The 17,950-nt window shown below is 29.1% G+C and overlaps 1 protein-coding gene across 1 annotated transcript in view; it reads left to right on the top strand.

Moving 5' to 3' along the window:
* The first annotated feature begins 16,523 nt into the window (after positions 1 to 16,523).
* The window catches only part of LOC139862607 (phytyl ester synthase 1, chloroplastic-like), a 30,532-nt gene continuing 29,105 nt past the window's right edge, over positions 16,524 to 17,950 (top strand). The window contains exons 1-5 of the mRNA XM_071851221.1: positions 16,524 to 16,938; positions 17,099 to 17,150; positions 17,234 to 17,289; positions 17,516 to 17,674; positions 17,770 to 17,874. Coding sequence (XP_071707322.1) covers positions 16,524 to 16,938; positions 17,099 to 17,150; positions 17,234 to 17,289; positions 17,516 to 17,674; positions 17,770 to 17,874 — 787 coding nt within the window. The remainder of the gene's footprint in view (positions 16,939 to 17,098; positions 17,151 to 17,233; positions 17,290 to 17,515; positions 17,675 to 17,769; positions 17,875 to 17,950) is intronic.

The raw sequence follows: 17,950 nt of genomic DNA on the forward strand, positions 1-17,950 counted from the left end.
GATTTAATGAGTCAATATAATATTAAACTCATTTGATTTGCCGTTAGAACTAGAATACATAATCTCTAAAACATTAGAGTTTACATAATCGTCAGGTAGAACGAAAATAAATTACGTAGAACGATAGGTAGAACGATGATTAGGTTCGAGGTATAAGTTGTGATGTTGAGGCATGTGATGTTGAAACTTGGGTTGTTGGTGGTACTGTTGGTGCTGGTGATGTTGCTGAAGCTGGTAAGTTTTGCACCATATTCTCCAAATTGATTACTCGAGCGCGCAGTTCGTTGACTTCTTCTATCACACTGGGATGATTGTCGGTTAGGACGAACGGATGAATAAGGTTTAGAATTGAAGATATTATGTAATCGTTGCGAGCTATTCTGGAAATGAGAGTGAAAATGGTGTTTCGGACTGGTTCGCCGGTAAGTGCTCCAGGTTCTTCGCCAAGAGGTTAATTTGGTTGATGGAAATGATCGCCTTCTTCTCGTTTCCATTGATTAAGTCGACTACGAACCCATCCCTAATTCATCCAGAATTGATGATGGTTGATTTGTTGATCCATTCTTGTTACACTGCTTTTGGAGTTACAGTAGAATTCCATATCGGAATAGCTATCGAATCTGAGGAACTTGAACTGGTTACAGAATTCATCTTGCACGGTTAGATAAAGGATTTTTGATATGAAAAGATTTTCAAATATCGGATGATATTCTAATTACATAGAATACCTAATACCTATATATAGTACAGAGTATCCCGTAGATTACGGAGGGAATTAAGGAATCGTGTCAGACAAGGTCTAATGTGATGGGATGTGAATTTATCTGTACAACATCTATGCAATAACTACAATAAGACGTGTCGAGACTGAAAATGATAGGTAGGTATTTTTCGGTAACGAATGATATGCAAACTTTTGACATGCAGACCAGGTTCAAGTCTAGACTCATTAATTATTCTAACAACTACTAGGTCGAAGTCCAGACTCATTAATGCATCCTAACGACTATCTGTTAGACACACTAATGCAAGACCTGGTTCGCTAAGACCACCACTCTGATACCACATGTCATACCCCGTCTAAAATCTTCCTGAACGAATATAATAACATCTGGTACCATCGTGATGAACTGACGTCTATATGCCATGAACGACTCCATGTAATGTCTTTAATATGAGCAAATGCACAGCGAAAGATTTCTTTCATACCTGAGAAAAAACATGCTTAAAAGTGTCAACCAAAAGGTTGGTGGGTTCATTAGTTTATCATAATCGATCATTTTCATCATTTTAATAGACCACAAGATTTCATATATTGATACGCGCAACTCGCGAATTAAAATTCATTCATATGGTGAACACCTGGTAACCGACCTTAACAAGATGCATATAGAATATCCCCATCATTCCGGGACTCACATCGGACATGATAAATTCGAAGTACTAAAGCATCCGTAACTCGGATGGGGCTCGTTGGGCCCGATAGATCTATCTTTAGAATTCGCGTCAATTGGTGGCAATTATCATAAACACCAATTCTTAGGCTACCAAGCTAAAAAAGGGGCATATTTGGTTCGATAATCCAACCATATAATGTAGTTTCGATCACTTGTGTCTATTTTGTAAAGCATTTATAAAAGCAGCGCATGTATTCTCAGTCCCAAAAATATATATTGCAAAAGCATTTAAAAAGGAGCAAATGAAACTTACTATACGATATTTTGTAGTAAAAGTATGCATACGACGGAACTGAACAATGCAGGGTTGCCCTCGGATTCACGAACCTATATCATTTATGTATATATTAACACACATAATTGTAATCGAACAAATTTATATATATATAAATTTATTAGTTATATCATTTTAATATTAATAACCTATATGTTTCATACATTCATTTTATATAAATAAAAATATAAATTTGGTTATGTTATATGTATTAAATATATTTTTGTATATATATATTGTTTGTTTGTTAAAATTATAATAATACTAAAATAATATTAGTAATGGTAAAAATAATAATGATAATAGAGTTAAAAATGATACTTCTAATATAAATGAAAAAAAATAACTTTAGTAAAAATGATACTTTTAATTAAAAATGTTAATTTGAATAATGATGAATACTAATAATAATAATAATTATAAAAATAATGATTTTACTAATAATAATAATGATACTAATATTTATATTAATAATGATAATGATAATAATAATACTACTAATAATAATACTAATACTTATGATAATAATAGTAGTAATAAAAATAATCATAATAATAATCATAATAAAAATAATAATCTTGATAATCCTATTAATACTAATGGTAATAATAATAATAATAATTTTATTATTTAGTGTTAGTTTAATAATAATAATAATAATAATAATAATAATAATAATAATAATAATAATGATAATAATAATAATAATAATAATAATAATAATAATAATAATAATAATAATAATAATAATAATAATAATAATAATAATATTTATAAAAGAGGACTACCTTTCAAACAAGCCTAAAAATAAATGCCATAGCCCGGGTTCGAACCCGCGACCTCCCGCAAACCTGACATCTCATTTTACCAGTTAAACTATCTTGCTTTTCTGTTTTAATTTATTCCTAACTCTTAATAACTATATCTGGTTCCTTTCATCTCCCCAACAACGATCGACAAGCATATTATCATCATCATTATCTTATATGATAACACCCTAATATCATCATGAATAATTATCTTTACTCATAGTCTTAATCAAAACAACATCATTATTCACAATCATCATCAACTTTCATCATTTTCCTTACCCTTTGCCACTTGCAGCTTCCTGTACAGGTATGAGTAGCAGCAACAGCCCAACCGAAATCCTGGGTTGGGTCACGACCCAATTAGATAACCCCACTTGGATACAGCCCAACAGATGATTTTTATACTTCTATTAACCTAATCATAAAAGTAGTGATGGGAAATAAAATATACAGCAGGTCCACAGTTATCATAATATATGTATCATTCATTATCACCACTAACAGATCATCATCATTGTTATACTCTTACATCTACTATCAATCTTTTCATCGTGGTCCACCAAGTAGGAGAAAAAAATATATCACGTATGCAAAAAGGGTGTCAAGTCAATGGAACCGATAGCTTTTCCTTTGATTTAGTTATTGGCATGTACCTTTATACTGTTCTACTATAACCGACTAGCAAAAGAATAATTGTAAGTGGTTGATCCATGATTAAGTATTGTCGGCCATATACAGAAATATATATAATAACTTCGATTGCATGCTTCAATTTACCCTTAAAACGATAGCAAGTGTTAACTTGCTGATCGATTATTCAATTAGACTGGAAACAGATTCGAACGTAAGTGGAAGAAGATGCAGGTGTTTGATTGATTAACGACAACAGTATCATTTGTTTATATATATATATATATATGTATATATATATATATATATATATATATATATATATATATATATATATATATATATATATATATATATATATATATATTTGTGGGATGATGAATATGGTTATCAAAACAGAAAAACAAGTAACAAAAACTTGATTCTAGGTAGTAAGTTTAGGTTTGTGAGATAGAATCATATACTAGATTGGTGATGAAGTGATGTTTGGTGTATCCAGCAAACAGAAGAGATCGATGGTGGTATTAGATAATAGTAGTAGGGTGACGGTTAATGGTGATTGAAGTTGGAGTTAAAGTAGCAGCAGTTTGGTGATTTGAATACAACAAAGAGAAACGAAACAGAAAAGTAATATGGTGTTTGTTTTGGTTTAACAATAGCCGATGGTTGTGTTGGTGATGGCCACGGTTGTTGATGATCGATTGAAGTCGGAAATAAGAGAGAGATGGAGGATGGTGATTGATTTGTTGAACATTAGAGAAACAGAAAAAATGTATAGTCGAGCAAGGATTCATAATGGTGGTGATCGAATAAAACTTCGAGAGGGTGGTAAGTTGTTTCTGTATCTTTCTGTTTTTCAATTAAAATTTTTGCAGTTGAAGTTTATATAGAATGTGAACATACATTGAATATAGAAACAAGAATTGGTTGCTTTGTTTGTATTGCAATTTGATTGGGACGTGTAACAAAAATCAGACAGGAAGTACATGATTAATTCGATCAGAGAAAATAATATAAAGCTTGATCACGATGGGTAACAGATTGGAATCAATTGCAATTGTTTTGTAGTGAATGTAGTGATCAACAGTTTAAATTAGTTTCAACCAGGAGCAGAGAAAACGAATCAAAGAAGAGAAGAAAGACAAAACCGAGAAATCAATGGCTAACAGAATTTGTCACCATGCCAATGATCAATTGTTTGTAGTACTGAAAGAATAAAGATTGACAGAGATGTGTAACAAATTGTACTCGTAAGTATTTGTTGTTATTATCTGTTGTCCTTCGATTCTTGTAGACAAGAAATAAAAAAAATTGAAAAGTTTGATAGTGATTGGAAACGGAATTCAATTATCCGATTTATGTATCTATCAATTTTGTTTGATAATGATAAAAGAATCATCCATTTGTATTTAGCAGACAAGAAGGACAATAGAATAAAATAAATAAATAAATTGATGTTGATTTGCAATTGATTATGGCTTTATCTATGATTCAATTGATATGGTAACGTGATTGAAGACAACTTAACACAATTGAAGACAACTTAACACAATCATATACAGTTTAAAACGATTTGAAACTGAATTGGATCTATATTTAGTATGTATGAATTATATAATTAATATTAATATTTATAATCATATTAATAATAATCTAATTATAAATAATAATAATAATAATAATATTGGTAATAATAATAAGAATAATATTAATAATAATTCATATTAATCTTAATGAAGTTAATGATAATTATAATAATACTACTAATTATGTTAATACTAATTATATTAATACTACTTATGATAATATTAATAATAAAAATAATAATATAACAATTAATACCATATTTGTATCCTAATATTATTAATCATGATATTAATATTTATTTTATGAATGAAAGTAATAATATTATAACATATATATTTTAACTTGTATTTTATATATATATATATATATATATATATATATATATATATATATATATATATATATATATATATATATATATATATATATATATATATATAATATCTATTAGTCATATAATTCATTAGGTGATAAATTTTATTGGATAATTATTATTTATATATTTTATTACAATATAGAAATATAAAAATCTTATATATTTATATATAGATTCATTTTAAATTACATTTAATTACTTTGTATCTTATTTTACATATTCAATTCTAAAGATTAAGTTTTTTAAATTTTAATATATTATTTATACTTACATTCATATAAACATATTTATTTACAAACAATTGTTCGTGAATCGTCGGGAATAGTCAAAGGTCAAATGCATATAAGAAACAGTTCAAAATTTTTAAGACTCAACATTACAGACCTTTCTTATAGTGTCGAAACTATATAAAGATCAAGTTTAAATTTGGTCGGAAATTTCTGGGTCGTCACATATATTAACAATGAACGTTTTACGATAAATGAGACTACCAACTTATAGATTTCGAAACGATATATATATGTAACGATTATCGTTGTAATAACGTCTTAATATTTATATATCGTATTAAGATATATTAACACACTATGTTATCATGATAAACATAACAATTTAACATCTCATTAGTTATAATAACAATGGATCAATTGCATTAAACGTGATCGTTAACTTAAAGGTTTCAAAACAACGCATGCATGTAACGACTAACGATAATTTAACGACTCGATTAAAATGTATATATATATGTAGTGTATTAAGATGTACTAATACACAATTGAAAGACTTCAATACATATATCAAAACACTCATACTTAACAAAAATGGTTAAGATTACATTCCCATTCGTTTTCATCAACAATTCTACTCGTATTCAATCAGTATTCGTACTCGTATTATACCCAGCTTCTAGGTGTATATACTATTGATATATACACTTCAATGATCAGCTCTTAGCAGCCTTAATGAGTCATCAAGACATGTGGGAACCATCATTTGGCACCTAGCATGAAATATCTAACAAAAATACAAACTAATGGAGCCTATATTGGCACTCCATTTTCACGAATTCACCAACCATCACAAATACTTTCATTTTTCAACTTTCATGCATCAAACACATCTCTCTCAAGTTTTCTCTTGATGTTCTAAGTGTTTTTTTATCATCTTCATCAAAACCTACATCAATCTAGCTCATAAATCCAACCTTTAATCATCATACAAAACAACTGCTCAAGAACACTTTCAAGTTTACTAGATTACTTCCAAGCTTTCTAATCCATTCCAAGTAATCATCTAAGATCAAGAAACCTTTGTTATTTACAGTAGGTTATCTTTCTAATTCAAGGTAATATTCATATTCAAACTTTGATTCAATTTCTATAACTATAATTATCTTAATTCAAGTAATAATCTTACTTGAAATTGTTTTCATGTCATGATTCTACTTCAAGAACTTCCAAGCCATCAAAGATCCTTTGAAGCTCAAGTTATTTTCTCATCATTTCCAGTAGGTTTACCTAATATACTTGAGGTAGTAACGATGTTCATAACATCATTCGATTCATATATATATATATATATATAAAACTATCTTATTCGAAGAATATAACTTGTAATCACTAGAACATAGTTTAGTTAAATCTAAACTTGTTCGCAAATGAAATTAATCCTTCTAACTTGACTTTTAAAAACAACTAAACACATGTGTTATATGTTTATGATATGCTAACTTAATGATTTAAAACTTGGAAACACGAAGAACACCGTAAAACCGGACATATGCCGTCGTAGTAAAACCGGGGGCTGTTTTGGGTTGGAAAATTAAAAACTATGATAATCTTTGATTTAAAAGTTGTTCTTCTGGGAAAATGATTTTTCATATGAACATGATACTATATCAAAAAATCTTGGTTAAACTCAAAATAAAAGTATGTTTTTCAAAATGGTCATCAAGATGTCGTTCTTTCGACGGAAATGACTACCTCTTTCAAAAATGACTTGTAATCTGTAACTCCGACTATAAACCTATACTTTTTCTATTTAGATTAATAAATTTCAATTCGATACAAAACCATGGAAATTTGATTCACTCAAATCCGATTTGTAATGAAGAAGTTATGGGTAAAACAAAATTGGATAGATTTGCTTGTTTTAGCTACGTGAATTTTTCTAACAAATCTATACTAACCTTATCCTATCTAACTTTACCTATATTATACATGTATTTATACATGTCTTGATCCCTTCCTAGTAAGATATACAATTTATAGTACTTGTGGTTAATTCTACGACAATATATTATAGTATTAATAAAAATCATAAGACACCATGTATATATATGACTTGATATCCATAGACACGTATACAATGTTTTGACATATCATATTGACATCATCTATATATATTATTTTGAATAACCCATAAGACACTATATGCGGTAATGCTCGAGTTAGCATATAATGGGTCGATGTTGATTCTAAAATAATATATATACCATGGGTTGTGATCGAGTCTGAGACATGTATACAATGGGTCGTGGGTGATGCAGATAATATACATACTATGTGTCTTAATTATATTAAGACAATATATAATAGTGTTAGTAAATTCTAACACGATATATATATATATATATATATATATATATATATATATATATATATATATATATATATATATATATATATATATATATATATATATATATATTATTGGACTATCGTACTACTAACGTTGGAGTGCTAACTTGACAACTTAATTCATCAACACATAATAAAATATGATGTGAATATATTTCTATCATACTTTGATATATATGTATATATTTGTTATAGGTTCGTGAATCGACCCGTAGCCAAGTCGTATTCTCGACGAATTGAAAATCTGTGAAAGTGAATTATAGTCCCATTTTTACTATCGAATATTTTTGGGATGAGAATACATGCAGTTTTATAAATGTTTTACAAAATAGGCACAAGTACTTGAAACTACATTCTATGGTTGGATTATTATACCAGATATCACCCTTTTTAGTCTGGTAATCTAAGAATTAGGGAACAGACACCCTAATTGACGCGAATCCTAAAGATAGATCTATTGGGCCTAACAAACCCCATCCGGGTTACGGATGCTTTAGTACTTCGATTTATCATATCCGATGAGAGTCCCGGAATGATGGGGATATTCTAGATGCATTTTGTTAATGTCGGTTACCAGGTGTTCACCATATGAATGATTTTTATACGCTTGCGAGTGTATGGTTATTTATAATATTTGAAATCTTGTGGCCTATTATTATTATTATGATTTATGATATAGGTTAAACCTATAACTCACCAACATTTTTGTTGACGTTTAAAACATGTTTATTCTCAGGTGATTATTAAGAGCTTCCACTGTTGCATGCTAAATAAAGACAAGATTTGAAGTCAGCATACTTGTATAATATTGTTTACAAACTGCATTCGAGAACTTGTTTTAATGTAACATATTATTATTGTAAACCATTATGTAATGGTCGTGTTTAAACGATATATTTTAGATTATCATTTCTTGATAATCTATGTTATGTTTTTCTAAACCTTTGTCGATAAAATAAAGGTTATGGTGTGTTTTAAAAACGAATGCAGTCTTTGAAAAACATCTCATATAGAGGTCAAAACCTCGCAATGAAACCAATTAATATGAAACGTTTATAATCGATATGAACGGGGCATTTCAGATATTTAAAACCATAGAGACGAACCATATAATTTTAAAGAGATAGGGACGAATGACATAATTTATAATAAATCACATGGACCAGTGCCGTTGATATTTAAACTCATAGGGACGAACCATGTAATTTTTCTGAGATAGGGACGAGTGACGTAATTTACAACAAACTACAGGGACCATTGGTGTGATTTACTCATATGAAAAATATGTGGGTGGTGTTGTTTTTGTCCTCATGAAACACCAAAAAGTTGGTAGACAAATAATAATAATAATAATAATAATAATAATAATAATAATAATAATAATAATAATAATAATAATAATAATAATAATAATAATAATAATAATAATAATAATTGTTATATTTCAGTAGGATTATAACTACCTTTAGTGGCCTGGTTCAATATATTCAAATTAAAAGAATCAACAAAAGAGAGATGTGTTGTAGAAGATATAGGAGAGAAAGAGGTTGAAGAGAGGTGTGATGTATTTAATGTATATGTGTGTTTTTGTAACTTACATTATGCACATATATATAGTACAAATTTTACTATCCATATTTGACTAATTACCATCCATATTTAACTACTAAATTTACAACACTCCCCCTTGGATGGTAATTTTTTTAAAGATAAAAACCTTGCTAAAGAAAACCCAGTGGGATAAAACTTTAGCTAAGGGAAAAAGAGTGCAGCATAGAGTTGACTCCCCCTCAAGTAGACAACGCTGAGTCGTCACATCTTTTGAACTTGCCTCATGCCAATATTGTGAACGTATGTTTTGAAAACAGCGATTGACAGTGCTTTGGTATAAAGATCAGCAGAGTTGTTAATTGAACGTATCTCATTTTAATCTGGTTGTCTTTTACGGGATCTTGAGTATATGAGAAGAATCTGAGGTTTTCATCTGAAACTGTATCATCTAAATCTTTTATGTACAAGTTTGACCCATGTGATTTATCTACAGTCTCCTTCATGGTTTGCTCAAACTGTTGTTTCAATTCCTATTCCCTTTCAGTCTTTTTCTGAGCCTTACCAATATACCATTCTTTTCCATCAAACTTATGACCGTTAAGACCGTTTATAGCTTTAGCGCCTCGTCAGCATTTATGTTTTGTTCAATCATTTTTGATACTCTTCTTTCATTTGTACTATGTAAGCTGTATTATCTTCATAGATAGTTGTTGGGTTTTTATAGCGTTCTAGTCCACAAGAATCAATAATGATTTGTATCATTTATCTTAACTAAAATCATTCCCGAGTAGCTTCATGTAATGCAATCACTTCGGCATGATTTAATGATGTTGCAACAAGTGTTTGTTTTGAGAACGTCATGATATTGCGGTGCCTCCATTTAAGAATACATATCCAGTTTGAGATTTAGCTTTATGTAGATCAGATAAATAATCTGCATCTGTATAACCAAACAAATCTTGTTTTGAGTTGTTAGAATAAAATAATTATAAATCAGTAGTTCCCCGAAGGTATCAAACTATTTGTTTGATTCGATTCCAATGTCTTTTGGTAGGGGCTGAGCTGAACCTTGTCAACAAATTAACTGCAAAAGAAATGTCAGATCTTGTATAATTTGTAAGATACATAAGAGCCCCAATTGCACTAAAATATGGTATTTCTGGTCCCAGAATATCTTCATGATCTTCACAGAGATTAAATGGATCAGTGTCAACATTAAGTGATCTAACAACCAACAGAGTAGTTAATGGTTTTGCCTTGTCCATATTGAAAACGTTTTAAAATCTTTTCTGTATAAACTGTTTGATGTACAAGTAAATCATTAGGCATATGCTCAATTTATAAACCAAGGCAATACTTGGTTTTTCCGAGATCTTTCATTTCAAATTCTTTCTTTAGAAGTTGAATGACTTCATGAATCTCTTTATTTATACCTATGATGTTAAGATCATCAACGTAAACAGCTATAATCACATATTCGGATGTTGTTTTCTTAATGAAAACACATGGGAAAATAAGATTATTTGTATACCCTTTGCTTATCAAGTAATCAATTAATCGGATATACCACATGCGACCCGATTATTTCAACCCATATAAAAATCTTTGTGATTTAATGGAATACATTTTCTTGTGTTTTGCATCAGATGCTTCTGATACCTTAAACCCTTCAGGTATATTCATATATATATATATATATATATATATATATCACTATTAAGTGATCCATACAGATAAGTAGTAACAACATCCATGAGATGCATTTAAATAACTACCAGGTTGATTAAGTATCTAATAAGTAATTGTATTCATTATAGGAGGATAAGTTTTTCTCCTAATTCATTTCTGGTCTTTGTGGGAAATCTTGAGTTACAAGTCTAGTTTTGCCTTGTAACTTCATTTGCACATTTCTTTTCGGATAAAAATTCATTTGTATCCCATTGTTTCACATCTTTAAAAGTGATAACGATTGATCTAAAAACTTTTCTTTTATTGAGCGATTCTAATTCAGCTCGTATTGCTCCTTTCCGTTGAGTTCAATCACGTTTATTTTGATATTCAATGACAGATTTTGGTTCCAGATCATCATCTTTATTCATGATGTCATTGTAACATTATATGAAAATATCTCATCAAGATTTTTCATTTCATTTCAGTTTCATAATATTGCATAATTTATTGCAATTTATGTATTTACATTTATCAATATCCTCTGCAGAAGGAGTATTGATTTGTAGTTCTTCTTGAACACTTTCTTTTACCTCATTATCAGCTGATTTTTTTTCTCGAGGATTTTTATCTTTGGAACCAATTGGTCTCCCACGTTTCTGCCGTAGCAAAGACTCATGAGTAACATTATTGCCAGCTTTTGTAATTTCAATTCTAGCTGAAGCATTTACTGCTGGTATATATGATTTAGTCACTTATTTTTTTGTATCTTTAAATGCATAAAGTAATTAATTTGCAAGTTCTTGCATATGCATTATATTTGAACTTTCTTTTCGCATTCTTTTGTGCGATGATCAATATTCCTTAATTGATGTTCACACCATGAAACATCATTTTATTTATATTTCATTTCTCCCCCTAATATAGGGAACAATGTTTCATTAAAGTGACAATCGACAAAACTTGCTGTAAAAACATCACTCGTCATGGGTTCAATATATCTTATGATTGAAGATGTTTCATATCTAACATATATTTCAATCCTTCTTTGAGGAACCATTTGTTGTGGTTGTTCAATTAAAAATACACTGCACAACCAAATGTTCTAAGATGGAAAATATTTGGTCTCCACCTAAATTAAGTTGGTAATGGAGAATATTTATAACTTGCACTTGATTTAATGCGAATTAATGTCACATCATGTAAATTTACATGTCCCCATATAAATATTGAGAGTTTTGTACTCATTTCTAATTGTCTAGTTATTAGCTGTAAGCGTATATCTATTGATTCAGTTAAACTAATTTTGTGTATGCACTTGAGCAACTGGATGTTCAACAACAATCCTTGTAGACATATAATAATCATTAAAAGCTTGAGATGTTAACTCACCAGCATTATCAAGTCTCATCCTTTTAATGGTGTAATCAGAATAATGTGTTCTTAATTTAATAATTTGTGCAAGAAACTTTGCAAAAGCCATATTACGGCTTGATAACACACAAACATGAGACCATGCGTTAGATGCGTCTATTAGAAAAATGGTCCACATAATGGATGAATTGGTCCATATATATACCCTTGAATTCTTTCAAGAAACATTGGTGATTATTTCTCAATGTACTTTTCATTAATCGCCATATGTGCTTTTCATTAATCACCATATGTGTTTTTCGTTAATCACTATATGTGCTTTTCATTAATCACTATATGTGCTTTTCATTAATCACCATATGTGATTTTCATTAATCACCTTATGTGCTTTTCATCATATATCATTTTCACCATATGCGCTTTTAATCATATGTGATGCGCTTTTCGTCATATGCACTTTTCATTATATGCGCTTTTAATTATATGCGCTGCGCTTTTCATCATATGCGCTTTTTATCATATGCGCTGCGCTTTTCATCATATGCGCTTTTTATCATATGCGCTTTTAATCCTATGCGCTGCGCTTTTCATCATATGCGCTTTTTATCATATGCGCTTTTTATCATATGCGCTTTTCGGTGCTACATAGATATTTCTCATTTTCGATTATCATTGACTAATAATCATATCCATTATGATATATATATCAGAGAAACTTAACAAATTTCTCTTTGATTTGGGAGAAAACAAGACATTGTTTACCAAAAAATGCGTACCATTTGGTAATATGAAATTTTGCCTTTTCCGTTCCTTATATCAAGTTTGCAAGAGCTGATATAGTATTTATAATTCCTTCATTTGATTTAAATCAATGAAATATTTCTTAGATTTGATCATAGTGTGTATGTTACTACTATCTGCAATACATAGGTCTTTACCATTTAATTGATGTTGTATTTCAGCAGGATTCATACTAAAACTTCAAATAAGATAAGCAAATAATGAGTTATATTTCAGCAAGATAATCAAATTATATTACCTGCAAACAAGTTATAATCTGAAGTACATAAAAGATAACACTTAATAAAACATATGCGTTATGGTCTAAAACCATTCATTTATGAGTGATACATAAAAAAAACTAGGCATCTTAGAAAATTCAAACCATTCAAGTCTCAAGGTAGCTCAGGGTTAATTTAATCAAGATTTGTCAACAGATTCACTCTCGTTTTCTTTTCTTTTTGGGACTTATTTGTAGAGCTAAACAAGATGTTCATGTATTCAAGAAATACTAGACTGATGATCCACGTTACCAGATCATTAATAAGAATCTCCGGAATTCTTATAAGAGCGTCTACTAATATCTTTAATTTTATTCTTTCATGGATCACCGTTATTATTATTATTATTATTTTTTTTTTTGATAATTAATATCGTATCTATCTTTGAGTATTTTCCATAATACACTTGGATTTTCGATCATATAATATGTAGATTCTAAGGACTCGTCAATATGTTTGCTAAGAAAAATACTTACTATTGCTTTCTCTTGTTCGGAATAATTGTTATTTTCATTCAGGGTTTCTAAAATACCGTTTGATTCGAGATGTTTTTCTACATTCATAACCCATGTTAAGTAGTTGTTCCCACTTGTTCTAAATGAGCAAATTTAAGCCTTTTCAAATTCGACATTTTCTATTATCAAAAAGATGAATAACATAAATCATAATCATAATCAACTTCTATTCATAGACAAATAATAAAATGAAATTAGAATCATTTTAAATTCATAAGTAGCAAACAACAGAATAATGGTATGATTACAAATAATAAAACCACAAGGGCAGGATAGAATATAGGTTCACCCGGTGGTATATTAGCAACAATGATGATAGTTAATATGACCAATACAATAGGAAAAATCATCCTTGTGTGAATCATTTTTACAAAAACTTTTTGAGAGTAGTAATCTGAAAAATGAAGATTGATTTGTGAAAATGTGAAAACGGAGATGTTTATTTTATATTTGAAAAATATAGTTGTTGTAACGTCGTCAGTTGACGTTAACAACCGTTATGTATATATGACCGTTGTAACGTCGTTAGTTGACGTTAACGAATAAAGTCACTATATCAAAACGCGTATGAGTAATATAAAGGACAAGATTTTTTTTTTCTTTCTTATTTTAACTTTTAAGATTTACTTTTAATAAAAATACAAACTACTTTTTCTTATTTTAACTTTTTAAGATTTACTTTTAATAAAAATACAAACTACTTTTTCTTATTTTAACTTTTAAGATTTACTTTTAATAAAAATACAAACTACTTTTCTTATTTTAACTTTTAAGATTTACTTTTAATAAAAATACAAACTACTTTTCTTATTTTAACTTTTAAGATTTACTTTTAATAAAAATACAAACTACTTTTTCTTATTTTAACTTTTAAGATTTACTTTTAATAAAAATACAAACTACTTTTTCTTATTTTAACTTTTAAGAATAAACATTAGTATGCATGAAATAAATAATGATTAATTGCATAAGTAATCATAAATGTTAGATAACATATAAAGACCCCATCGCATTCGTATTGATCGGAATTAATCTCGACCCATGGTACCGTGTTGTCAAATGACGTGTTGCGTACATAAAGTACCGTGTTGTCAAATGACGTGTTGCGTACAATCATGAGGTCTTATTAACATAAATATAAATGTTAGTGAAGTTAATAAGAGTTAGATTACAGAAAATATAATTCAGGCGGTATAACCGACCATATATAACTTAAATAACATAAATATAAATGTTAGTGAAGTTAATAAAAGTTAGATTACAGAAATATAATTCAGGCGGTATAACCGACCATATATAACTTAAATAACATAAATATAAATGTTAGTGAAGTTAATAAAAGTTAGATTACAGAAATATAATTCAGACGGTATAACCGACCATATATAACTTAAATAACATAAATATAAATGTTAGTGAAGTTAATAAAAGTTAGATAATTTCTTACCTTGATTAGTGACGTGTGCTTGCTTAGATAAACCTTGATTATACGGAGTCGTGCTGATAACGTGTTATATTTCAGTAGGCTTATAACTACCTTTAGTGGCCTGGTTCAATATATTCAAATTGAAAGAACCAACAAAAGAGAGATGTGTTGTAGAAGATATAGGAGAGAAAGAGGTTGAAGAGAGGTGTGATGTATTTAATGTATATGTGTGTTTTTGTAACTTACATTATGCACATATATATAGTACAAATTTTACTATCCATATTTGACTAATTACCATCCATATTTAACTACTAAATTTACAACAACAATAATAATAATAATAATAATAATAATAATAATAATAATAATAATAATAATAATAATAATAATAATAATAATAATAATAATAATAATAATAATAATAATAATAATAATAATAATAATAATAATAATAATAATAATATAGTAATAATAATAATAATAATAATAATAATAATAATAATAATAATAATAATAATAATAATAATACCGTTTTCACATTACCGTTTATAGCAGTGGGAACTGGGAACCGCCATGGTAATGGCGGATTGCGGTTGTTTGAACTGTGTTTATGCTGTATTTATACGTTTACACAAGGTAAGTCTTCCACATTTCCTGGCGCTATTACAAAACAACAAATTTAATTTCAAACATTGTTTAACCTTAATTAACATATTCTCAAATCACAAGATCCAAAATCATTCGATCTTCCCATTAGGTTTAACTCAATTTTAGATGCAATTGATCAGCATTATTAACTACATTCCGTTTATATAAAAAAAAAATTAAAATTTAATTTATAGCTTGTTATTCGTTATTTTTTGTACTCGTAGGTCCCCCACACATTCTATTTTCCATTTCAGTTCAAACACATCATGTTTTGAGGTTTCAATTTTGGTACTGATTTACCTACATACACACCTAGCATTACACATGCTACCATCTGTTAAGTTTTTATATTAATACTTTCAAATTTTGTAACAACTTTTGGGTTATTTATAAGTTGAAGTACTACCTAACTTTAATGCAAGTTGCAAGTGTTTTTAAGTTGTAAGTTATTATTATATTATATTGCATCCATTTCTGATACTAGATAGAAAAATTTGAAGTCATGTTTGTAGATGCTACAGCTTCAATTGTGAATTTATCACCATGTTTTGGTTTGAAATCTGGTTATACGCATAGGTTTTCTCGAGTTTCGTTTAAGTGTACTAGAACAGCAGCAGATTCATCTGTTGTCGAGTCTAACGATCCGGTTAAAGTAAATGGAGTTGAGTCTTTGAATAAAAGAGTTGAGTCTTTGAAAGATGCTGAAAGAATTGGTTCTTATAAGAGTAGATTGAAAGAGGAAAAATTGGAGCCTTTATGGGATGATGGGTATGGGACTCAGAGTGTGAAAGATTATCTTGATTTAGCGAAGGAGATAATTAAGCCTGATGGTGGACCGCCGAGGTGGTTTTGCCCTATTGTTGCGGATGGGAATGATGATCCTCTACCCGATTCACCAGTTCTTCTGTTTTTGCCAGGTAATTCAGTTATCTTTCTATTAGAGGTCCTTGATTAAGTCTGCAATGTAGTTTTATGATTTGCATACTTGCACTTACATGTATGCCGAAGACAAATTTAAGATATTGATCTGATCGTAATCCCACTTTTGATTAACTTACACTTGGTGATATTATGTAGGGATCGATGGTCTTGGTTTGGGCCTCATTTTGCACCAAAAGTCTCTTAGAAAGTGAGTCCAGTCTTTTTAATTTTCATATGGTACATTTATATATGTTTGAAGATACATTTTATGTTTTTGATATTCTGATGCAGGGTTTTCGAAGTTCGATGTTTGCACATCCCTGTTTATGATAGAACACCATTTGAAGGTCACATACACTTGTTCATTTTAATATATCATGAAAGTCTTCCCTTTTTCACTGGATATAATATATTTGGTTGTGCTTTTTGTAGTTCTCATACTGTCTTTTAGACAGATGTTCAATGCAGTCAAAAAAAATAAAAAAATAAAAAAAAATAAAATAAATAAATAAATAAATAAAAAACCATGCAAATTGAAACAATATAATTATAGTATTTACTTTGTATATGAAGATTTGGTGACATTTGTGGAGGAAACCGTGAGGCTTGAGCATGCTTTATTTTCAACTAGGCCGATTTATCTGGTTGGAGATTCTTTTGGAGGATGTTTAGCTCTTGCAGTTTCCGCGCGTAATCCGACTATCGATTTAGTAGTTATACTGTCAAATCCAGGTTAGATTCAGACGCCTGTAATTAATAACTACCTATTAATCTATATTAGTTATCCATTAGTGTAACTAACAACATATTTTAATTATGTTTCTCAGCAACTTCACTTAACAGAACACAGTTGCAGCCTATACTTCCCCTCTTGGAGTTCATTCCCGATTCAGTTACTGCGACAATCCCCTATCTTCTTAGCACCGTAATGGGTATATTATCTGTTTCTATGAATAGTGAATATACTTATAACAAGAAACATTGTACAAGAATAATGTCATCTGACAT

This window comes from Rutidosis leptorrhynchoides, chromosome 8 (assembly GCF_046630445.1).
Source record: "Rutidosis leptorrhynchoides isolate AG116_Rl617_1_P2 chromosome 8, CSIRO_AGI_Rlap_v1, whole genome shotgun sequence".
NCBI classification, from domain to species: Eukaryota; Viridiplantae; Streptophyta; class Magnoliopsida; order Asterales; family Asteraceae; genus Rutidosis; species Rutidosis leptorrhynchoides.